This window comes from Cotesia glomerata, linkage group LG7 (genome assembly GCF_020080835.1).
Source record: "Cotesia glomerata isolate CgM1 linkage group LG7, MPM_Cglom_v2.3, whole genome shotgun sequence".
NCBI classification, from domain to species: Eukaryota; Metazoa; Arthropoda; class Insecta; order Hymenoptera; family Braconidae; genus Cotesia; species Cotesia glomerata.
In genome coordinates, this window is record NC_058164.1 from 22023956 (window position 1) to 22049158 (window position 25203).

Genomic DNA, 25203 nt, shown 5'->3' on the forward strand with positions numbered 1-25203 from the left:
TACATCACACTACCTACACATCCACACACCCGTCGCGGAAATTCGCGATTTCGCGAGCCAGCGACAGTCGACCGGCGATCAACATCGTCGCCGTTGTCTAAACATTTACATTAACAAATTACAAACAATAATTGAACAGTGATAAGTGTTGGTGATTCAAATTCAATAATAGTAATAATAAAATAATAATTATAATAAAAGTAAAGAAATAGAACATTAATTGAAGTCCTCGAAGGAATAATGATCAAACAAATTCGTTGTCTTTATTGTGATAAATGAATCATGATTGCATCGTTATAGTTTGTTATCAGGGTGACCTCGCAAACATTGATCTTACATCGGTGTTTTTTTTTTCTATTCCTTTTGAATATAGCTTTTAGTTTTTGGTTTGAATAATAGGAACCTTTATTCGAATAAATACAACGTTTCCGGTGTTAATGTGACAATTTAATATTCAAGTACTTAGCAGTTGGAACAGGTATACTTTAAAGTTTAAATATAATGTACGTATGATTATATAACAGTTAGGTGGTAATAAGTAATAAGCACATATAAAGCGTGAAAATGAGTGGGTTAAATGATAGATATGTTGGTATTACAAATTTATATTGTTATTATTTTATTGATTCACTTTATCATTCTTTAATTCTTCTCATGCTATTATTTCTTCTCCTTCTTTTAATAAAACAAAACTATGTTTTTCTATTTATAATTTGACATTTTATTCAAATGTTTGATTTCTTCTTTTAATTAGTAAATTACTTGTTTAAAGTTATAATTTTTTATCAGCTGTTTCTTCTTTGTTTTTATTATTTATTTTCGAAGTAATACTTTTCTGTTTCTTCTTAAAATTGAAAAATTTCTTTAATCGTTTGTTATTTTTTCTTTACTTCAATTATAATATTTTCTTCCATAAAAAAAAAATACATTTTTTCTTTTCTTCGGAAAAATATCATTTTATTAATTAGTCTAAAATTTTACCTTCATTTTTTCTAGAATTTCTTCTAAAAAAAATTATATTTTCTTACCGTTAAAATTTTCGATCGTCTTCTTAATTTTACCATAATCTGAAATTCATTTATTTTATACTTAAAAATGAATGTATTGACAAAAATCTATACACCTCTTCTTATTAAAAAATTCTCTATTTCTTCTTTGATTTATTTTTTTTAACTCGGATTTTCTCAACAAAAGATTTAATATTTCTTCTCGAAAAAATTTATTACCATAAATTTTATTGTTTTGACATTCAATCATTGATTTTATATTTCTTCTTTTACCCAAAATTTTTTTTCTTTTTCTAATAAAAATTTAACCTATAGTTTTTTCATATTAATATCACATACAATAACTTTTTAATAACAACTTTCTTATTTCTTCATTATAAAACAATTAATTTTAAAAAATTCTTACATCTCTTCCCAATTCATTAAAATCTTCCTTTCTTCTTTGACTTAATAATTTAAATTCGTATCTTCTCAATAAAAGATTCGATATTTCTTCTTGAAAAATTGATTATTTAAATATTCAACCATGGATTTGATGTTTCTTCTTATTATTTAAATTTCGTATAGTCTTCTTTATATTAATATTTACAATAATTTTTTTTAGTACAAATTTGTTATTTCTTCATAAACAAAAATCTTACATTTCTTTTTAACTTCTTAAAAATTTTTTTATTTCTTCTTGAAAAAAAAATTTATCATAAATTTTATTATTTCAATATTTAATCACTAATTTAATATTTCTCCCCAAAATAAAATTGGCTATCAATTAATACAAATAAAAAAAAAACATTCTTCAAACCTAATAAATAATAAATAATTAATAACTGTAAAAAAATGATAAATATCGTTGAAGGTTAAGTTCGATTGTCTGGAGTATTCTTCGTCAATTCTATTTTTGACTATGAATAAATACATTTATAAAAATTTATTATCGAACTTTGCTCGGTATACATATATTCAACATACATGTATAAATTTATTTAAGATTATATCTCATCGCGTAAACACAACACTGTAGATTAGATAAATATAAAATGAAAAGTTAATCTCACAATTATAAGTACAGGAAAACGTATATAATAGAAAAATAATTTTAAAAAACGAATGATACTAATTATTTTTCTGGTGTAAATGAAACTTCTTAATAATTAACTCTAGTATGACGTTTATTATCACTGACTTGCGAACTCGATAAAATATTTTTATTTTTTTATTTTTTAACCGCAATAATGCGCAACAATATATATATTTATTTAAAACAAGTGTTTTGTTCTGTGTAAGTGTTTTCATATATTATTTTTTTTTAATCTTCAAATCAGTCTATTTTAAATCATGGAATGTCACGGGCTTGCTCTCTACTAAATATATCAACGTGAATACCTATATATACACATACATACTTTTCTTCTTTTTTTATTCAGAGCTATTTCAAGACAAGCACACCCATCCGTTGTAATAAACAAAAAAATATTACAATTGATGCAAATTAATATTAATTAATTGTTCATGACCTTATTTGTATTATTTACATGAATGGAAATTATTTTTAAAGAAGAAATAGGGTAAGCTTGTTTTATTTACTTTGCAATACTTGACCCTGAAGAAGTGATTTAATTAAATAATTTATTGTCTAGAAATTTAATCTTTTTGATGAAAATTTTTTATTGCAGACGTATAGTAGGATTATTATTAATTGTTTTAATAAAAGTGCATCAGTTACGCTGTATCAATTTAGTAAATATACCATTGCCATAATAATTAACTTTTAATTGTCTAAATTTATAGTTTGCGTGACATATTTTTATTTAAATAATTATTTATTTTGCTCTTAGTGTTAGTTATAAAAAAACTTTCGGATTATTTTTAGAGAAGAAATATTTATGTACATTTATTTTGAGTGTTTCTGTTCTGAATTTTCAAAATAACTTTTTTAATTTTCATGATTTTTCTTTCGTTTATTTCAAATTTTTTATCAAAAAATTAAATACAAATTCCTTTAAAAAATTTCTTTTTTATTCAATAATTTTATTTTTTTTTCTCATAATTAAACTGTTATTTCTTCATTGTCGATAAATATCGTCTGCTAAGTCCATATTTCTTCTTATAGTATGTTTCATCTTCTTTTGAGTTGAACAATAAATATTGTAATTTTATTTCTTCTCATCATACTAATCATTTCTTCCCGTAATTTTTACAATTATTAACTATTTCTTCATTTTCATACAAAGTTTGTAGTTTTTTCAATTCAAATTGTATTTCTTCTTATAAACAAAATATTGTTACTCATTTTTACATTACTTTCATTATATCTTCATATTATTCACTCAAAATTTATAATTTTTTATGTAAAAGTAATTTATAGTTCCTTCTTAAAAATTAATTATATTTCTCTTTAACAAATGATATATACCGTTTTCTTTTTATTAAGTATTAACTATTTCTTCTCAATGAATATTAATTAAAATTTCATTTCTTCTTTCTACAAATTATTATAAATTATAAAATTTTGTATTTCTTCTTTAAATGAAGATAATTACCATCACTTTTTTTTTTTTAAATAAAACATTATTTCTTCTTTTTTAAAAAATTAATACACAATTTTTTTTTGTAAAAGTAATGTATTTCTTCTTCTTATAAATAAATTATATTTCTTCTTTCATAAAATTCATCTCCTCTAACTTCACTTTTAATTTAAATTTACTATTTCTTCTTACAAAAAAATATTCTTCATTTCTTCTCAGATTAAATAATATCTTCCCATTATTTCTAAAAATTATTTCTTATTTCTATAAATCATTCATCATTTATTCTTACAACCAAAATCCTACTTCATCTTCAATTATAGACATTTAATATTTCTTCTTTACCAATTAATCATAACTCCTACCTCTTTCCAATAAAAAAAAAATATTTCTTCTTCAAAAATTGTCCAAAACTTGAAATAAAAAAAATAAGAAAATTCCTAATTAAAAATATACTCACACTCAAACTTCTAAAAAAATTTAACAGTAAATAAACAAAATTAGCAAATTAATAATAAACAATAAAAAAAATCTCATAAGCCCGTATAGAAGAATTAAAAATAAATAATTTATAAACAAGTACGTAGGCAAAGTAATAAAACGTGCTGGTGTAACAAATGAATCGTCAATTTTACTTACACACACTAACAATTAATAACAATAATAATCCACATGTGTCTATCGATATATAAACACATACATATGCATACTAATGTAAGTACGAGTACATTGTATGTACATTTGTAATTCAAATGGACTTTATTCTAGTGGCATATATTGCGGTATGGTATTGCGGTACGTGTATGACTGGGACAGTCTAAATATATACAGTTATGTGCTCAAAATTTTTCCTAAAATAAAATCATCAATTATTATATTGCCAACAATAATAAAAAAAAAAATTAAAATAATTTTAATAAAACTTAATTATTTTTTGTTGATAAAATAAAAAAAAAAAAAAATTGTTACAGTGTTAGAGAATAAAAAATGAGATACTGGTACTGAGAGTAGAAGAGAATGAGATCCCAGTGGCAGTGTGCTGGCAGTTGCGGTCGCGATGGTGACAGCTGATGATACGGATCTAAGGCCAACGGAATTGTGTTAATACTTTTTATAAGTTGGAGTTAAGATTGAGTGATTAATCAATAATATTTATATTATTGATATTAATAATAATAATAATAATAGTGTGATAATAATGATGGATACGTCGAGACGGTCAAGTATTTCCACTCATGAATACCCAGAAGATTTGAACCCATTTAAAGATGAGACCGAAGACTCCGAGGATCAAGTTATTTTGAGACGTCCGCTTCCACGTGTATCTAAAATTAATAATAATAATAATATTAATAGTAATAATAGTAATGGTAATAGTCATAATCATAATAATAATACTAATAATAATAGTCTATCGAAAGATAAAGATAAAGATACCAAGAACAAATTTTGGACGTTTGGCAGGAGCAGAAAAAAAAGATCCAACAGTTTTTCTATTAAATCTACTTGGTGAGTTTTTAATGATTGTAATTATGATAATAATGATTACTAATTAGAAGTCGAGTGATTAATTTATCGTTTTTGCAGGAATGGAATTTTTGGAAAACGAAAAGAAGAAGAAAAAAAACCGACTATTTCTACCGGTGAATAATTTTTTATTTTGAGGTTATGTTTAGAATTTTTTGTGATAAGTTTGTAAATGTCTGACAATTTTTTTTTTTTGACAAGTGAGTGAAAAAAAATTTTGTTTAGAAAGATATTGTCAAAAAGTGTGAGTGCTAATTGATGATATTAAAGTTAGCAGTCTTGGCCAGTTTTTAATTTTTTTTAACAAAAAAAAATTTGTTTTAAAAAAATTGCATTTTTAATTTATTAAAATTTCTACATGTCAATTTTTTTGCCAAAATTTATTTGTTAAAAAATTCTTAAAATTATTAAATATCTGCTAAATTAATTTTCATTGCAAATTGTTTTTAATTAAAATCAGCTGACAGCTGACAATTTTTAGAATTATTTTTCAGCAAAATTGTAAAAAATTGCGTTCATAGTTTTTTGAAAATTAAAAAAAAAAATATTTTTGTTTTAAAAAAAAATTTAAAAGCTGTCAGATATTTATTGATATTTTATTTAACTCTAATTTGTGTGTTGAGTAAGGACTTAAAAAAAATTAGTCAGGTACCTGATTAAGAAATCTAATTTGAAATGATTTAAAATTATTTAAATGCATCGGATTTGAATACTATTAAAATCATTTCAATCATCTTTCTGAATCAGGAGTGTCAGCTGATTTTAGTGAGTGAAATGGAAAATGTATAGTAAAAGAAAATGAAGAAATATGTGAAAAATTTTTTATAATTGTTAAAAAAAAAAAGCGGCAATTGTTTGGTTTTAAAAAAACGATTTAAAATTTTTTGGAACAATTTTATTTTTTTTTTTTAAAGTTAATCGAGATTATAACAAAAAATAAATTTCAAATGTCAACTTGTGAAAAAAAAATTATGAAATTGGCATTTTTTACTTTTAAAAAATTATTATTATTCTAAAAAAACAAAGTGACTTTGAAAATAAACAATTATCTTATATAAACAAAGAAAAAAAAACAAATGAGTAAACAGAAATTGATAATTTCAGTTTAATTTTTTAGGTTATGGAAATCAGTTAATTTATTTGCATGCCGAGTTTATATTCTAACTGCATGATAATAATAATAAAAATAAATTCTACGAACTGCATAATTACAAGAAGAACAAGTAAAAAATATCAATACTGCGGTTTAGTATTGATTTATCAACTAGTGACTAGTTCTAGGCTGCTAGTTGCTTGATATTAAATAACAATGCCGCATAATAACCTCCAAAGAAATTTATTCTTTCTTAATTTTAAAGTAAAAATAAGAAAAAAATTATTTTTATAAAATATTTAATCAAAAAAATTAGATATTAAGAATTAGATTAGCTAAAAATTTTCTAATAAATAAATTAGTGTCAAAAAATCTGGAAACCCGGCAGTACCTAGCGCCAAGTAATTTTACTATACAGCATTTCAAAAACTCAATGCATAAATTTATTATTCATGTCAGCTATTTTTAGTTCTATGTAGTGAGTAATTAGTAATTAGTAATTAGTGTTAATATTCTTTTCTTCTTTTTCAGTTTCTTCAACATACAAAAGAACAACGTACAACAATTATCCTACAGAAACACCGGCGACACGATTGTCGAAAGACCAGCAGGAATTCGATGAAGCACTTGGCACACTAACGAGACGACGTAAAAACACTTTGGACTACCCGTCGACGACTTCTTCCCGATACGGGTCTAGTTTGACAGTTAATGGGGATCCTGGAAGAATTTACGACGGATGTCCGCCTCAGGAGACCACGACCTCCATTATGGGAGAACTTACGCCCAAACCTCCAGCTAGAAGGTCAGTAATAATTCATAGATATATAATTTATTTTTTACAGAGAAAATAGATACCTTGGCTCAAGAACAATATTATTGCCTAAGAAACATTTTCAGGAAGAATTTCTTGATTCAAATAAATTTTTTTATATTGGAGATTTTGATTCAAAAGTTCCAAATTATTGAGTTATTTTTTTTCAATAAATATTTTTATTTTTCCATTTAAGGTAGTTATCGTAGTTAAGGCATACCTTCAGAAAATTCTAAGCTTTTGTATATTTATTAAGGGCAGGATGATACAATTACACTAAAAATTTGAAGTTGATTGACCACCTATACCCCGAGCTGAATTCAATTAAAAATTGGATATTTAACATTGATTGCATATGCTCTCTGCAGTTCTGTACCAGTTTCTGAGTTATAAAAAAAAGCTAATTGTCAGAAACTTTAAAAAAACTGACAGTTTTTTAATGCATTTTTTGAGTTTAAAAAAAAAATTTTTTTGACTGTCTAATCATTTATAAATAACGGATTAAAGTTCAACAATTTATGAAAAAGTATATATTTAGAGAGTCGGACAGAAACGATTGTATGGGTTGCGTTTGCATGGGTACAGTTTTGCGTAAAAATTATGGATTACTTCGTTACAAGCTCATATACTTTTGCGGCGCGTATAATCTCTAATTTTTTGGCAATATAGTACCGCGACAACTACCTTAAACATAAAATATTTCTGACTAAGAAATATAATCTTTCTTATACAAGAGCTGTATTTAACTAACTCCAAAACTAAATAATTCAACTCAAGAAGATGATGTTCTTGGCTCTAGACGATTCGACAGCAGCGCTGATTTAAGATGGCCTAAAAATGACACAGTTCGATCAGGGTTCGAGTCCGGTCTTGGGTGTATTTTATATTATTTTTAGTTTCTCAAAAAAATAATATTCTCAAGTTTTAAACATTGATTTCTTTGAGTCAAGTATTTATTTGTTGAGCTTACGGAATAATTTCTAGAAAATTATTCGTCTTAATTCAAGTTTTTTGATATCATTAATTTTTAAATAATTTTTTGAATTGAGAAAGTAAATTTTTTCAGTCTAAGAACAAACTTTTAAGCTAAATAATTATAAATGAGCCAATTTTTTTGAATTACAAAATGAAATAAAAAATTATTGTAAATAATAATACAATTATTTTTTAAATAAATTTTAAATTAATTAATAATTTTGAGAATTTCAGATTTGGTCAAGTTACCGCAAAACGTGATATTCCTCCGCTGCAATACAGTCAGGAAAATAAAACGCCTATACCCCCAAGGTAGTTTATAAATTTATTTATTTATTAATTTGTGAATTAATTATGAATTTTTAGAAATTTTTTAATATTAAATTTTGTTGAAATAATTGATTCAATTATTCTTTCTTGAAGGCGAGGTGGAGTAAGATCATCACAGAGATTAAATGTACCAAATGACCATCAAATTAACAGCAGTAATAATAGCATAAAATCAACAGTAGCAGATGAGAACGAAAACATGCCGGAGGATTACGTGTTCAAAAGGGTTAATCATGGCTCTATGGCTGGTGTACGAAAGTCTAATTTATCAATTAACAGCTGCGTGTCTATGACAAGTGTTTACGCTTCTGGGAGAAAAAAAAGACGAGCACCCCCACCGCCAAGTCCGCGTGACGTTAAACCCCAACTAAAAGTAATTCTTTTTTTCTTTTTAGTAGTAATAATATAATGAATAATATTTTAGGTTGAATTATTGTACTTAAACGAAAAATTAAGTATGATGAATATACTTAGTGCAAATAAGAGCAAAAAATTTGGATCTGTTACGCGGGCTAAAATAACTTCAGGCATAATAACCGGAACAAATATAACCTAAATATAACTGATACTAAAATAATCCTAAATGTAGTACGGAGTGTTGAAGTAAAAAGTACTAAAAAATTTTAAGTAATTTAATATTTTAGGTTCAATTGAAGATACTTAATTTAATTTTAGTATATTTTGATAAAATAGTCAATATTTTAATTTTCCGTTCTTTTGCGCTAAAAAAAAAATTAATATTAGCAACTAGCCCTAAACAAAATTAAGGAGTTATAAGCACTTGGAGAGCTATTTTCAAATAATTTTTTCTGAAGAAACTTTTTAATTGATTGATATGAAAATTAATATACATTTACTAGCGACTTTAAACTTTAATAATAAGTTCTTATTTATTTTAAATAAAAAGTTCTGCTGATATTATTAATCCTTGAATCAATTACTGAAAAATATAATTAAAAAAATTGTGTAAAAATTACAGGCTGGTTTTATCACTTTTGATAAATATTGCTCACTGATTTTGAAAATATAATTTTCTGCCCTCCGGCCGGAAAGTGGCAACTTTCTGGCCGCTGCGCTAAACAAAGTTGCCACATTCCGGCTACGTCGAGCAGAAAAATAGTATACACACCTTGGCCAGTAAAAAGTAAAGCCTCAGACCACATGTTTGTCAACCTCGGCTTCGCCTCGGCCAACAATTACATGTGATCTGAGACTTTACTTATTATACTGGCCTAGGTATGTAATATACTATTTGAGAAAAAGGCGTTTGAAGTTTTTCGGCCTTAGCAGCATTGAAGTACAACAAGCTCCGATTAGGCTTTACAAATATCTGTATAACTTTGGAAATACGTGTCCGATCGGCATTTAATTTTTTGTGTAAATACCCCGTGAAAAAATATTCTGATCAGGCTTGATATGAGCTGATAAGGCCATATAAAAATTTTTGACATGTTCATATCTGGCCTGATATGATCTGATATGTCCATATTTAATTTTTTATATGTCCTGATATGGCCTGATATGAAAATTGGCCATATCAGGCTTGATCAAGCCTTATCAATTTGATATGTCTATATCAGACTTGACATAGCTTAATATGCTCATATCTAATTTTACATTATTTTTTTAATAGGTCCTGATATGCCCTGATATAACCTTATAAAGTTATATATACTTTGATAAACTTGAAAAAAAAAATCCCTGATCAGGGTTGATATAACTTGATATGGATTCATATAGTCTGATATACTCATACCCTTACCAGCACATAAGTAGTCTTATGTACTCATATAAAGGCATACCCGAGTAAAAAAAACTATATATCATTATATATGATTTATATCTAATTATATAGAAGCATATGTAATTCATTTATAATTACATAGATGTATATATAATTCATATACAATTATATATGAATCATATAGAATTCTATATAATTTTTTTTTACTCCAGTGTGTATTTTGTGATTACCATAAAACATTCTCTTTTTCTATCTAAGAGTCTGTTACTCCAATGATTAACAATCTTTTAATATATAGTATTTTTCGGATGAAATAATAGGAACTTAAAAAAAAATTTAATTTCACAAAAATTATTAGTTTTGTCAAGTTCAAAAATTGTTAGCCAGGCCCTCCAGCAATATATAGTTCCATAAACTAAACAAATAATTCCATCAAAATTTAAGCTTTCAATTCTGATTTTACCTCGATTATTTTTTTAATTTCAAAGAAATTATAAATTCTAAAGCAACGAAGTACCTTAACAATATATCGTAGAATCATTTTTGCGATTTCATGTATACATAGATAATTTTATAAATCTACATATAGATACCATTATTATATATAAATATTGACAGTTAATAATTAATAAATTAGATAAAAAATTTTGTTCACTACGAATCGATGATGTATACGATTTTCATTACTTGTAGTTATAATAAACTCTTAGGTAAACGGGTAGTGAATTAGTCTTTCAAGCGGTAGGTCCACGGTTCGATTCCCACTCGCGCCGATTTTTTTTATTTCCTATGGAAATAATTATATATAATTATACATAATTATATAGGGCCATTTTTCATTTATAATTATGTAATATAATGATATATAATTTTTTTTACCCGGGCGGGTACATAGTCTGATATACTTATATCAAGGCATATATAGTCTGATATGGCCAATTTCCATATCAGGCCTGATACGGACGGGTTATATCAGGCCTGATATAGTCTGATCAGAAAATTTTTTCACGTACGTGAATATATGGACATTACAAAAATGAGATTTATAAAATTCCAAGTGCATATACCTTTAATCTTCCATTACTTCTGCTATTAAGGGAATTCCGGGACTTTTATTTGAAATATTAAAAAAACTATCAAAATTATTGTTGCTAATTATTTTCTAATTAATTTATTATTAATCTAAAATTGTTCTCAGACCTGACATTTTTATTTATTTAGCGTTATATTTTTAAAAATTGATTTTGAGTAACTTAGTCACAAGAAATTGCGGCTATTCCCCGCTAGCAAGTCTATTCTTGATAATATATTAATTAAACTTGCAACGTTCCAAGATTTATAGACAATATTTGAGTATTTTTGTTGTTTAATAATTAAAATTTCAATGGAACTGAACAAATTTTTCCAACATTAAAATAACCTCAAAGAAATAATATCTTTTATAGTTAATCTTATAAAATAACATTTCGTAAGACTTAAAATGGATTTGGCAACAATGTCGAGTAAAAAAATATTCCGGGGATTCCCGTTGACGCTTCTAACGCCCTCTGGATTTTTTGCGTCACGAAAGGTTAATAATTTTTAGATAATATAACTGACGAAATTAATATAATAATTTCTTCAATTTCTTCCGTGAGATAAAAATATTTTTGTAAAAATTTCTATAAAAAATTCTTAAAAACAATCTTATCAATATAATTACATCATAAAATAATAAATAAATAAATTTTTAAATACTACTTTATGATAATCATAAATTTTGAGGTGAATTTTTCTGCATAACTAACAAATTAAGTTTCTGATAAAATTACTAGTCATTGACCCTCTTTCTAATCTCTCTTAATTGAATTACTAAATTAAACCATATAAATTATATTTTCATTTATGCGTCTGCTTGTGAAAGCGCTCCTAAATCCGTCGATGAAATTAATATAATGAATACTGAAGATTTCTCAACAATCTCTGACTATTTTATCAAACTTCTAAGAAGGAATACTTAAAGTCAAGTACTTCAACATAATTATCATTTTTTTGTCGTTAAAATAATTTCGCAGTGATAAATAAATATAAAAACATAATGCTGATAAATAAACTACGTAACAGATAACCTCAATGACATAAACCCGTGCTAAATTTTTATTAGTAAAAATTACTGAGATAAAATTAATTGCGTTAATACTATATACAAAGTATAATTGTATAATTTGTTATTTAAATATATTATCTATATTATTAAGAGAATAAGAAAAATTTTGACTCCAGGATAGTCATATGATAAAATCGGTTTTTTAAAGTAAAATTTAGTGTCATTGCAAAGGTCTTGGCTTGTGCCTTTTCAAGGTTTCATATCATTTTCACCGATAGTCAATTTATTATGATAAGCATTAAGGCTGCGTTCGAAAATTCTGTATCTCAAGATACATAATTAAGAAATTACCTTGTATCTTGTGAACTAATGACATTTTTAAAGATATATGCTCACCCCGACATTGCACTCATCGAGACCTTTCCTTTGAGTACCCACATCAATTTTTCATATATTTATATATTTCACAAATATCATATATATAAAATATATAAAAAATACCATGTGGGTACTTAAATTAAAGGTCTCGATGAATGTAACATCAAAATAAGTTTATATCTTAAAAAATGTCATTAATTAAGAAATGACATTGTACCATGTCTACTGATGATATTTTTAAAGATATAAGCTCATCCCGATGTTACGCTCATCGAGACCTTTCATTTGAGTACCCATATCAATTTTTCATATTTATATATTTCACAAATACCATATATATAAAATATCTAAAAAATGTCATGTGGGTACTGAAATGAAAGATCTTTATGAATGTAACACCGAAATAAGTTTATATCCTAAAAAATGTCATGAATTAAGAAACGACATTGTACTTTGTCTACTGATGATATTTTTAAAGATATAAGCTCATCCCGATGTTACACTCATCAAGACCTTTCATTTGAGTACCCACATCAATTTTTCATATATTTTATATATTTATATATTTCACAAATGCCATATATATAAAATATATAAAAAATGCCATGTGGGTACTTAAATGAAAGGTCTCGATGAATCTAACATCGAAATAAGTTTATATCTTACAAAATGTCATTAATTAAGAAATGACATTGTACCTTGTCTACTGATGATATTTTTAAAGATATAAGTTCACCCCGACATTACACTCATCGAGACCTTTCATTTGAGTACCCACATCAATTTTTCATATATTTTATTTATTTATATATTTCACAAATACCATATATATAAAATATATAAAAAATGCCATGTGGATACTTGAATGAAAGGTCTCGATTCATGTAACATCGAAATAAGCTTATATCTTAAAAAATGTCATTAATTAAGAAATTATATTGTACCTTGTCTACTGATGACATTTTTAAAGATATAAGCGCATCCCGATGTTACGCTTATCGAGACCTTTCATTTGAGTATCCACATCAATTTTTTATATATTTATATATATTATATATATGTATGTATGAAAAATATATCAAAAATGCATGTGGGTACTCAAATGAAAGCTCTTGATGAGAATAACATCGGGATGAGCTTATATCTTTAAAAACGTCAATAGTTAAGAAAGTACTGTGCAATTTAACAAAAGTAATTATTTAATAATGGAAAATTTTATTTATTTATAGTTTACAAGTCACGGCAGTCACATAGTGACTGCAAAGTTGTTAGTATTAATTATTTATTTAAATTTTCAGGATTCCGATGAAATAAGTGAAGAAATAAGTAAAATAGCGAAGAATATAGAAAATCTAAAGGTCGAATCGACGGAAAAATTAACCGAATCGAATACTAATGATTCTGATGGTAATTATTCCGAGGGTCAAGAGGTCAAAGTCGAAATAAAAAAACAAGAAGAAACTCGCTGTGAAATAATAAAAGATGTTGAAATTGTGGAAGACAAAACGCTGCTTAGGAAGAAATCAAAGGAAAGTATTGGAAGCGACAGCAGTTTTTCAGTGAAAGACGAAATTGAAAAAATAGAACGTCAGATAAAATTATTGGAGGCTACTAAAGCTATTAATAACGACGAGAAAGCGGCCTTGAGGACTCGGACGTACTCGTTGACCGATGAAGACAATTATGATACACCAGGCAGGCGGCTGATACGCGGCAGCAGTTCTCGAAGAAGTTTGCAAGAAAATCGCAGAAATTTCTTCAAAGAGTTGACTTCACGCTCTAGTAATAATGTGAATATTAACAATAATATTAATCATAACAATGATAGGGTCAAAGTTGAGATTAAAGAGCTGCCGCGTCAGCAGAATGACATTAAGATTGTCCATCTTACAGATGAAGTAGAGCATCATGATAATGGAGAAGAAACTGCCGATAATTCAGCGGTCAAAGTTATCGAGCTTAGAATTTCCGAACCTTTAAAAGTTAAATCTGACTTTAATTTTGAGATTAACCCAATTCCGAAACCCGTCAGGCATAATAGTAATTGCAGTTTGGATAAAATGTCGACGGTTAATATTAATAATAATAATAACAATAATGTTGATAATAATAATAAAAATATTAGTACTGTTGATGTTAATGATAATAACAGAGACAACGAAGAACAATCTTTGTAAATTGATATGAAAACGCACATGTTTGCCACCAAAATTTGTATGCATTTGAAGAAATTTTTTATGAGAAGAGAAGACTATCACGCGATGGCCTTTAATTTTTTAAACAAGTGAATGTGCCTTTTAAATTGTTATTGATAAGCACAAGCTTATTAGTATTTACAAATTGTTTATTTATTATAATACAAATAAAGTTTTATTTAAGTAATTTTGTTGTTTATTTAAGGTGAGACTTATTTCTATTTATTTGTATCCATTTTTTAAGGTTAAGACTATATTGATGGAAATTTTTGATAAATATTATCAATGGTATTAATAACTCAAAAATTTATAGGTTATTTATGAATAAATCTTAAAATCTGATTCTTTCCATTAAAGTATTATTTCTTCACCAGATTTCATCTATATAAAATTTATTTCTTCTTTCTATAATTCATTTAATATTAATAATTTTAGAAAAAATTATATTTCTTCTTTAATCAAAGGCATTAATGATTTCTTCTATTATAATTTAATATTAACTATTTATTGATTTATTAAAAAATTATTTCTTCTTCAAATAAAAAGTTTCCGAAAAAAAAGTAATTAACAAAAACTGAAACAAGAAATTACTAACCTCACATTGATAATAAAAATTCTCCACTTTTCAACTGCTCCGAATTCCTTCCAAAAAAATTCTAACCAAGAAACTTACAAAAATTTAATTTCTTCTTCAATTAAAGCAATTTATCAGGACATTAAAGTTAGCAGTCACTTTACAATTTTTTAATTTTATTTAACAAAAAAATTTGTTCCAAAAAATTATTTAAAAAAAAATTGCATTTTTTATTTTTTTCATTTCTCCATGTCAATTTTTCTTCAAATTTTTTTTTGCCATAATTTATCTATACTAATATTGTAAAGAGGAGAGATTCGATTGTTTGTTTGTTTGCATTGAATAGGCACTGAAACGACTGAACCGATTTGAAAAATTCTTTCACTTTTGGGAAGCTACACTATCCCCGGGTGACATAGGCTATATTATATTATAATTAATTTTGAAATTTTTGTTAAATACCTGTGCGAAGCCGAAATGCTAGTTTGTTATGAAATTCTTGAAATTATTAAATATATGCTGAATTAATTTTTATAAATTTATCAGTCCTCGTGTTCTTTTTTTATTTATATTAATAAAAATCAATTTAACTAGTTCATACCAATTTTTTATAACCAAGATTTCATTAAAAACTAGTGAACTATTAATAAAAAATAGTTAAATTAATAAAAAAATCTTCAATCAACACTAAAACCATATAAACCATATTAACATGATATTTTGTCAACAAGATGGAGATTTACGAAAGATGGCGGAAGAAGAACATCGAGCGGCATGTTTGCGAACTAAAACGGCAAACATCTTCCAGCCAATTGAAACGCTTGCCCCCCAACGCAAAATTAATTGCCCGACTAAAGCGCAAGTTTCAAAAACTGATAATCGTGTATGAAGAACATCCTTTTACAAAATACCACTTGAGGAGTCGAGCTGCCATTGCGTTTGAGAAGAAAAGACACAATAATTCTCAGCATTGGTGGATTTTGCATCCCTACAGTAAACTTGGGTACTTCAATATTCCTTTATTATGATTAATTATTATCATGGTTGTTATTCTTCTTCAACTTCAAAACAAATAATTCAATAGACAGATTTTTTTGGGACAAAGTAATGACTGTAGTGCTGCTGTACTTCTTCTTAACAGTCCCATATATAAAAGCGTTTTTTCGTATCTGCGACAGACCTCTGTATAATCAAGTGTACTATGTTTACCCGGTGTTCACTGTTTGCACTTTTGATGTCATTGTTAGATTCTTTACAGGTTATGTTTCTCACGATAATCGGATTATTATTAATCCTACCATGATTGCTAGGTAAGTATTGAAGGTTAAGTTAAGTATTAAACTTCCGTAATACACGTTAAAAATCCAGAGGGTGTTAGAAGCATCAAGGGGAATCTCCGAAATATTTTTTAGCTCGACATTGTTGCCAAATCCATTCTAAGTCTTAATAAATTAAAATTAGTTATAAAAGATATTATTTCTTCGAGTTTAATTTAATGTTGGAAAAATTTGTTTTGTTCCATTGAAATTTTAATTATTAAACAAAAAAAATACTTAAATATTTACTATAAATCTTGAAACGTAGCAAATAAAATTAATATATTTTACCAAGAATAGACTTGCTAGCGAGGAAAAGCCGCTATTTCTTGTGATTAATTCACTTAAAATCAATTTTTAAAAATACAACGCTAAATAAATAAAAAGTTTTGGTCTGAAAACAATTTTAGATTAATAATAAATTAATTAGAAAATAATTAGCAACAATAATTACGATAGTTTTTTTAATATGCAAAATTAAAGTCAAATATTTCGGGGATTCCCTCAATAGTGAGAGTAACGGAAGGTTAACTTTCCAAAATGGTCACCAGGATTTTGATATTTTTCTTCCTAACCTACAAAATTTCAGACATTATTCTCAGAAGTTTTTTCTCATTGACTTGATTTCTTCAATACCTTACACCTGGTTCTTCAACGATGACTTGATTTCATTAAAAGGAAACAACCAAAGGAATTTCATCGCCTTTATTGGAGAACTTCTTCCTTTGTTAAAAATTTTCCGACTGACCACTTTGCGATACTACGTCAAGCAGATCAATTCTGTAAGTTGTTTTTTTATATGATATTAAAATCGACAGACATCTGATATTTTTTTTAATTTTTTTACCAAGTAAATTACAACAAGAATTTATAAAAAAGAAAACTCCAATTTTTAGAAGCTCTACAAAATTATAAATGCAATTTTTTAAAAATAATTTTTTGGACCTAGTTTTTAGTAGATTTCATAGAAATCTAACTATTGCATTGGTCCTCGTGACGGAACTTTTAAAAAATTTTGCTATTTTTCGACTATACTTGTCGAGCTGAGTCGGAAAATGCATATGGTTCAAAAGTTTATATATGTATGTATATATATTTACATATATATATATATATATATATATATATATATATATATATATATATATATATATATATATATATATATATATATATATATATATATATATATATATATATATATATGTATATATCTATATATATATATCGGATACAACGCGGCTTGTCACGACGATAGCGTCGCCAATTTACAACGGATCTCTACCAAACTCATCATACTTATTCTACAGATAAATACCAAAGTCAAGTTCGAAGATGAGCTTAATCGGTCAAGTAATTTAGAAATACCAGGATTTCAAAATTTTGAAAACCATAAAAATTCATATTTCTTCACTTTCTTACTCGAATAACTTTTGAATGGGATAACTTATTGAAATTCTGTAAAATGCATCTGAAAGCTCTTTAAATAAGCTTCAATTTGAGTACCATATCATATGTGTAGTCGTAAAATTTTTTAGAAATGCCAGAATTTAAAAATTTTCAAAATTATAAAAATTTATATTAGTCCTAATTCATATAGTCTTAAAATTATGTCCTATTCCGCTATGCCAATTATGAAATTTGCTATTGCGCTGGTTTAAAAATTTTTCCATCGATTGCATAGAAGTTAAAAACCCTAGTTTTGTATACAATCCTCGTTATATTTTTTTTCTATTCATGATGAAATCTACTTCCATTTCGGCTGCCGAATGGTCTTTTTTTTTTTTGAAAAAAATAAAAAAATTGCTAAAAATGCTAGTTTAAGAGTCATCTTTTTTTATATAATTGAGGATATTTCAGTAAATTTGTTATTAATTATAAAGTTATAAAAATATAAAAGTTTAAATATCTTCAAATAATTTTAGTAAAAAAAACATTTGTGAATGAATTTTTTTTTCAAGCTACTTGTTTAAATTTCAATTTTAAACAATGACAAATATCTAGGTTATACATAAGATTAATTAGCCAAAACAAGGCTTAGCTTCTTCAAAATAACTGTGGAAACAGCACCAGAAACTTATATAAAATAATAAGTATTATTTAAACTTTAATAATTTATGAAAATTAAGTTAGCCGACATCTCAACATTTTGAGAATTGAAAAAAAAAAATTCATTTGTAAAAAACTTGAAAAACTATAAGTGCATTTTAAAAAAAATATTTTTTAGTTCTAATTTAATAAATTAAAAAAAATTCAAAAAGTCAAAAGCGTCGGCAAACTTTAGTATTATTAATCATTTTAAATTTAAATACACGCCTCATAGCGCGAAGCGCGTCAGGTTGTGCTTTATATCCGACTCGTCAAAGTTTTGTAACTTACATTATTTTTAATTTATTGTTAAAAATTACTAAATAGCAAAAAAATTACAGGATTGGGGATTTACCAGCTCAACAGATACCGCCATCTGGATCTCAATCCTAACAACTCTGATCTTCCATTGGAGCGCGTGCTTAACCTGGGCATTTCCGTTTATCGTGATCCACGCAACACCTTTGCAGAAAATATCAAACTCAAATGTCTACGCAATTCAAAGCGGGTTGTACAAAATGGAGGACACACTAATTATATACATCAACAGCTTGCACATGGGCGTGAGTAACCTAATAGGCTCGAGTTTCATCGAGCTGCAAAAAATTTCACCTTCTGACAAGCTTATACGGTGTATTCTTCTTCTCTTCGGATCCAGTTACACTGTTTACTTGATTGGTATCTATAAGTTAATAAAAAATTTATAATTTATGTTAATTAATAATGATTAATTATGTTAAGATAATTATTTATTGCAGTGGTCATCCTGCAGCTGATAGAATCTTCAGCAGAACCGGAGTTGAAGTATCAAGACATGAAACGTCAAATCCGAGAATATATTCACAAAAACGATATACCGCAAGAACTAGGGGACAAGTTTTTTTTGTACAATCGATATCGGTTTCAAGGAAATTATTTCAAGGAGAGTACTATTATTAATTCACTACCGAGTATGTCATTTATTTTTTATCCACTCTTATAATTTAGATGAAAAATATGAAAATATATCATGTAAGCAAACTATTCGTAACGTAATTGGTTGATAAAGTTACATGAAATATATGCAAACGACACGAAAATATATCATAAGCAAATTTACATGGGCGCTTGCGCGCGCAACGTATACTGGTTCATTTATGAGAATAAAGAATAGTATATTACACATCTAGGGCAGTAAAATAAGAAATGTCTCAGATCACATGTAATTGTTGTCCGAGGCGAAGCCGAGGTCAATAAACATGTGATCTGAGGCTTTCTTATTTACTGCCCGTGGTGTGTATACTATTTTTCTCCTCGACGGAGGCGGAAAGCGGCATTTTCGTTTAGCGCAGCGGGAAGAAAATTGACGCTTTCCGCCCGGAGGTGAGAAAATGTTTTTTTGAGGTTACGTGCGGACAAAATTGAAGAGATATTTTTTGTATTTAAAATATACCTAGAATGATACTGAAGTTAATAAATATTTAAAAATTTTTTAAATTTTTGTAACAATAAAATTACAATAAAAAAAGTTTGCTAAAAAATTTTTTAAATTTACAAATCTGAATTTTTTAAAATAATTAATTTGTTATATTAAAAAATTATTTTTTGTCCCGAATTAATTTTTATTTAATTTGGATAATTTTAATGATTTTAAAGTTAGCTGATAACTATCAATTTTTTTAATTTTTGTAACAAATCAATTACAAAAAAAATTCTTTTTTTAATTACCACGAATAATTTTTTTTAATTTTCACATGTTGAATTTTTTTATAAATAATTTCATTGATATAAAATTATTAAAAAATTTCTAATGCATGTCAACTTTAGTATCATAATTTTTAATCAAAAATCATTCTTATAAAATTTAATTTCAACATAATTATAAGGTAAAAGCCCCAATATATGATCATGTACCAATATATGATCACTCCATGTATTTGTATACCTATATTTGTAGCTATATAGCTATACAAATACATGGAGTGATCATATACTGGTACATGATCATATATTGAGGCTTTTACCTTAAGTATCAAAAATATGATTAAAAATTTATTTAATCTAATGACTGCACCTAATCTCAAATAATAAAAAATTTATAATTTCAGATCACTTGAAGCAAGAAATTTACATAAGATCAAATAACGGATTATTAGAAAAAGCTAAAATATTCCATAACTTGTCCAAGAGTTTGATATCTAATCTCATGAGTATGTATCTAACAATCTAACTACCTAAATTTAACCAAATTAATTTTTCTATTTTTTTTCTGCACTATAAAAACATTTCAGCTGCACTCAAGCCGGTAGTTTACTTGAAGGATGATGTAATTTACAATTACAACACAGAGGGCGACTGTATGTATTTCATAACAAGTGGAACCGTTGCGATCATCAACTACAATGGCAAAGAAGTAATAGATTAATAAACATAACCTTCAAAATGAATACAACAATTAAATTAAATAATTAATCAATAACAATAAATTGTAGTTACATTACCATTTAGAAGATGGCGACCATTTTGGTGAAAGATGTCTAGTATCTTCAGCAAAACTTCGGGAGGTTTCGGCCATTGCCGTAGAAACTTGTGAACTTCTTCGTCTTTACCGTCGAAACTTCAACCGGCTAATTTTGCCGCACTCGGAGTTGCACGATAGGTTATCCAAAATTTCTGATATCCGGGGGACGGAGATAGAGTACTTGAACAAATTGTCTAAAGAAGAAATGACATTAAAAAAGAGACGAAGCTCAGAACTTCGAAAGTTACTGATGAGAACAGACGATCTGACGGCGGACTTACCTTAAGAAGACTATAAATTATCAAATATTTATTATAAATCATAATAATAAATGAAGAAATAATTGACAATTCGCGTTCAATGGTATATATTTACAATTGAATACATTGAAGGCATTTTAAGCTTGCTACAATGTTTTTGTTTGTTAATTTGTTCGTGTAGACGCACTCGCGCCATTACAAATGCATATCATTCATAAATATCTTCTTACAGTTGCAGAATAAATTTATTTATTATTTATTTCTTCTTTTATATTCTTCGATAATTTTTAATCAATAATTATTAATTTTCTATTATTTATTTTGCAACTCGTTGCCATTCTATCTTTCATGTGTAATATGGAATGTGTTTTTTGCGCTAGAGCACACTATATATATAAACTAACAATTATGATGATTAAAATAACTGATTCATTTATACTACATTCGCCGTGCAACTTCCGAATATAATTTATCTTAACTTCAAAATTGTATTTTCTGTTTCCCGGCAAAAAAATTATCCGTCTCTCCCCCACCACTTCTTTGCGCATGCGCCTGAGTGTCGCCGCGCATGCGCAGTTTATTTTTTTCTAAGGAGTGGGAGAAGCTGTGATGTCACTTCAGTTAGTTCCTTCGCCGAGAAAAGGTCGACCAAACTCGTAATAATTATTTACGCCAATTTCTTCTTAAACAAAGTCATGAAAATAATAATTAACAATAAATAAAAAATTACGATATGTCTTATTACTTTCTAAAAAAGAATAAATTTTTTTTTTTTTTGTAAAAAAAAAAATCTCATGACAATGCACGATTTTAAAAAGTCTTTGGTATAAAAATTATTTGGTAAATACGTACAATTATTACATACAAATCGGTAAGTTGCACTCGCAATTGTTAATTATTTAGTTTTTTTATTCTTTATATATTAGATAAAAAATAATATAAGTGATAATGACGTGATACGTTTTTTAGGTTAATATTTTGTGGATGAAAAAGAAATGAACAATCAACAACAATGACACTCGTTCAAGTATCACACAACAACATTATAACAACATTGCAATTGGGGCACATTTACAATTATTTTATCCCTACTCTGTTTCTTTTTTTTCTTAATCAATCGACTAATTCTTATCGTTGTCGCTATTAACGTGCCACTCTCTGTATTTTCCTAGTACTTAGCCATACATACTTATAAATTACCGCCGATCGATCAAAGGACAATTGTGCGTTTATTTATAAAATAATAACAATAACTTTAAATAATAGTTTTGATTTCAATTTTAAATAAATGGCACTACTAAAGCATTTCAATAACAAACTTTAAACTTTAAATTAATACTGCATTAATCTAAATAAAATAAGTTACGATCGATCGGCTGACAATTTATTAACATAAATCACGTCTATTTTTTTATTTTGTTTTAATAGTTATTTATTTATATATTTATATTTATTTATATATATTTATATAATTTTTAAATGTAAAGTCAAAATTACGCAACTTTTAATAATTATTATTTCGGTATAAAATGCCCGCGGTTATATCGTAATTTTGAATCTACGAAATTTTTATATGCGCGCACATTCATTCGCATTTTTTTTAAATATACGATTTTATCTTTTGTTTATGGCTTATCTTTGTTCGGGTAAAAAATGGTAGCAAGTGATTCACAGAAAATTACGTATCTTCTCAAAGGTATTTTTTGGTACGGTTAGATCTCTTTTAATTATTTAGCAAACTTAAACATTAAAATACCATGTTAAAGATCATGTTTTCCGATATTGGCGAAAAATATCCAAGAAATTTGAAGAAATGTTTTTGGTTAAAAAATTGACAATAAAAAAATTTACAAAACAATGCAACACTATCTGTTGAGTATTTATTTAACTATGTAACTGAGTGGAGGGTGCTTTCGGCTACTGAGAGTGTTGGCGCAACGAGCAGAGAGTGTGCGCTGACACACGAGTGCCGAAAAGCCGCTTCCAATCAGTTGATACATAAATAAATGGAATTAATTAACACAACCAACATAATATTTTGCGCAATATCGTGATAAAGAAATAAATGGTCGTATTATAATGTGGAAATTAACGAATGCAAATATTTATAAATGAAAGATATTTTTTTCTTTTCAATACTAGTGATAAATGTCAATCTTATTTTCACATTATAAAATGAGTGAAATTTTTTTTTATTCTCTAATATTCACTCAGAATATGGATTTAAAAGTTTAATAAATAATTTTTAGTTGCAATTTTTACATAACAACAGGTAAAATTATTTCCATAAACCAGAGCTACCATAAAATACCATAACTATCAAAATACAGTGAATTCACCATAAACTTGAATAGAGGCAGGCATAAAATAATTAATGACAACCAGTCGATGATTTATAAATATTTTAATAAGTTAGATAATTTATTAATTCAAGTCAATCATCGACAGTTTGTTGTTAATGATAAATGGTAATATTTGATAAACTATTCGGATCCTACGTCATGCAAAAAGTTAGTTTTAATGATGATGATTATGAATTTCAATCGCGCAATTATTAACACACAATTTTTTTTTTTATTTTATCGGTAACTAATAACGAGAGATTTGTTGTGCTTGTGCATACACTCTCGTTAAATATATCTCTCAATTTCACCTCAATTCATTAATTCATTATTAATAATAATAATATAAAGTACAGGTGTCCTGTTAACATTTTTTTACGAATACTCGATGGTTTTCTTAAATTTTTCATATACATTTAATAAATTATTAATTATTATTATTAATTATTATTATTATTATTATTATTATTTTTATTATCGATACAATATTAGTATAGAGATTGTGTAAAGTCAAGATTAATTTATAAACTCGCGTTAAAAAAATTTTATTTTCTTTTAATTTAAAATTTAAATGACAGGAAAGTCGTCACTTTAAAAAATTATTTTCAATTGGGATTTTGTGCGACATATGATGCGTGATTATCATTTATCGAGTACACGGTTATAATACAACGGGAAATGTTACAAAAAAATGATTTAATGATTGATAATGATTTAATGAATCTAAAAAAAAAGCAACAAAATAATTCAGCCCGATGGAATTATTGTCACTTGGAGTTTGCTGTATTGATGAAATATAAATTAATATTTGTTACACGCACTCTTACTCATTAAATTACATTTAATTATTATTATTTTTATCTTTTCTCTCTCCTCACAATTTCCACATAAATTTAATCATTTACAACACTAGGAATGCGACTTGATATCAGCGGTTCGTATTTTGTTAAAAATAATAATAACTAAATAATATTTATAGAATTAAATTAAATAAAGCACGAGTGCTTTCCGCTTTATTAAATATCAATATTCATTTATATATATTTATATATTTAAATATATATTAATTTATCCTCTCAAGTCTTTAAGACTGGAGATTGATATGAAACTTTAAGAGTCAAAAATACTCTGCGGATATTTTTAAAGCTTACGCTTATTAATTTTTTATTTTTTTTTTTAAATAGTTTATTTATTACTCCGTTGGAACTTTACAGCGAGGACAGCTGCGGTAGACTAGACGTGATGGGGTTGATGGCGTGGTAATGATGGCCTAGTTGTTAAATTTGATCAGGACTTTAGGCTCATTGATTCCTCTGGATGCCTTTCTGTGGCGGTCGTTAAAAGGTTTGAAAATTCCACTTCCAATATTTGTCTTGCCTGTTTGTAATTTTATTAATTATTGGTAATTTTTTTTTTTTTTTTTTTTTTTAATTAAAATTTTTTTGGTAATAA

At 26.4% G+C, this 25203-nt stretch overlaps 3 protein-coding genes across 21 annotated transcripts in view; 2 read left to right on the plus strand and 1 right to left on the minus strand.

Annotated features, from left to right (window-relative positions):
• The first annotated feature begins 53 nt into the window (after window positions 1-53).
• LOC123268669 (putative uncharacterized protein DDB_G0282133) lies at window positions 54-14858 on the plus strand. Of its 2 annotated transcripts, none has more exons than XM_044733975.1 (7): window positions 54-503; window positions 4501-5038; window positions 5117-5172; window positions 6681-6954; window positions 8173-8250; window positions 8362-8641; window positions 13775-14858. In XM_044733975.1, the coding sequence occupies exons 2-7, from the start codon at window positions 4728-4730 to the stop codon at window positions 14651-14653; spliced, it is 1878 nt and encodes a 625-aa protein (XP_044589910.1). In that variant the 5' UTR covers window positions 54-503; window positions 4501-4727; the 3' UTR covers window positions 14654-14858. The 2 variants fall into 2 exon arrangements, with proteins under 2 accessions (XP_044589910.1, XP_044589909.1); XM_044733974.1 differs by having other exon boundaries at window positions 54-478.
• A 1306-nt stretch (window positions 14859-16164) lies between these two features.
• LOC123268679 (potassium voltage-gated channel subfamily H member 2-like) lies at window positions 16165-21499 on the plus strand. Its single transcript, XM_044733990.1, has 8 exons — window positions 16165-16248; window positions 16330-16555; window positions 17151-17343; window positions 18991-19327; window positions 19408-19599; window positions 20737-20838; window positions 20920-21041; window positions 21121-21499. Exons 2-8 carry the CDS (start codon window positions 16353-16355, stop codon window positions 21433-21435), a joined length of 1464 nt encoding a protein of 487 aa, XP_044589925.1. The 5' UTR covers window positions 16165-16248; window positions 16330-16352; the 3' UTR covers window positions 21436-21499.
• The window catches only part of LOC123268652 (liprin-alpha-1), a 29080-nt gene continuing 25376 nt past the window's right edge, over window positions 21500-25203 (minus strand). For all 18 annotated transcript variants that reach the window (XM_044733917.1, XM_044733916.1, XM_044733931.1 and 15 more), the window contains one exon: window positions 21500-25128. In XM_044733917.1, coding sequence (XP_044589852.1) covers window positions 25039-25128 — 90 coding nt within the window. In that variant the 3' untranslated portion in view covers window positions 21500-25038. The remainder of the gene's footprint in view (window positions 25129-25203) is intronic.

Bases quoted from the DNA above. Each gene is read 5' to 3' on its own strand.
- LOC123268679 (XM_044733990.1), top strand. From the start codon at position 16,353: ATGACTGTAGTGCTGCTGTACTTCTTCTTAACAGTCCCATATATAAAA. The intron at 16,556-17,150 runs GTAAGTATTGAA...ACAAAATTTCAG, and splicing joins AATCCTACCATGATTGCTAG to ACATTATTCTCAGAAGTTTT. The intron at 20,839-20,919 runs GTATGTATCTAA...AAAACATTTCAG, and splicing joins TTTGATATCTAATCTCATGA to CTGCACTCAAGCCGGTAGTT.
- LOC123268669 (XM_044733975.1), top strand. From the start codon at position 4,728: ATGATGGATACGTCGAGACGGTCAAGTATTTCCACTCATGAATACCCA. The intron at 6,955-8,172 runs GTCAGTAATAAT...TGAGAATTTCAG, and splicing joins CCCAAACCTCCAGCTAGAAG to ATTTGGTCAAGTTACCGCAA. The intron at 8,642-13,774 runs GTAATTCTTTTT...TTAAATTTTCAG, and splicing joins ACGTTAAACCCCAACTAAAA to GATTCCGATGAAATAAGTGA.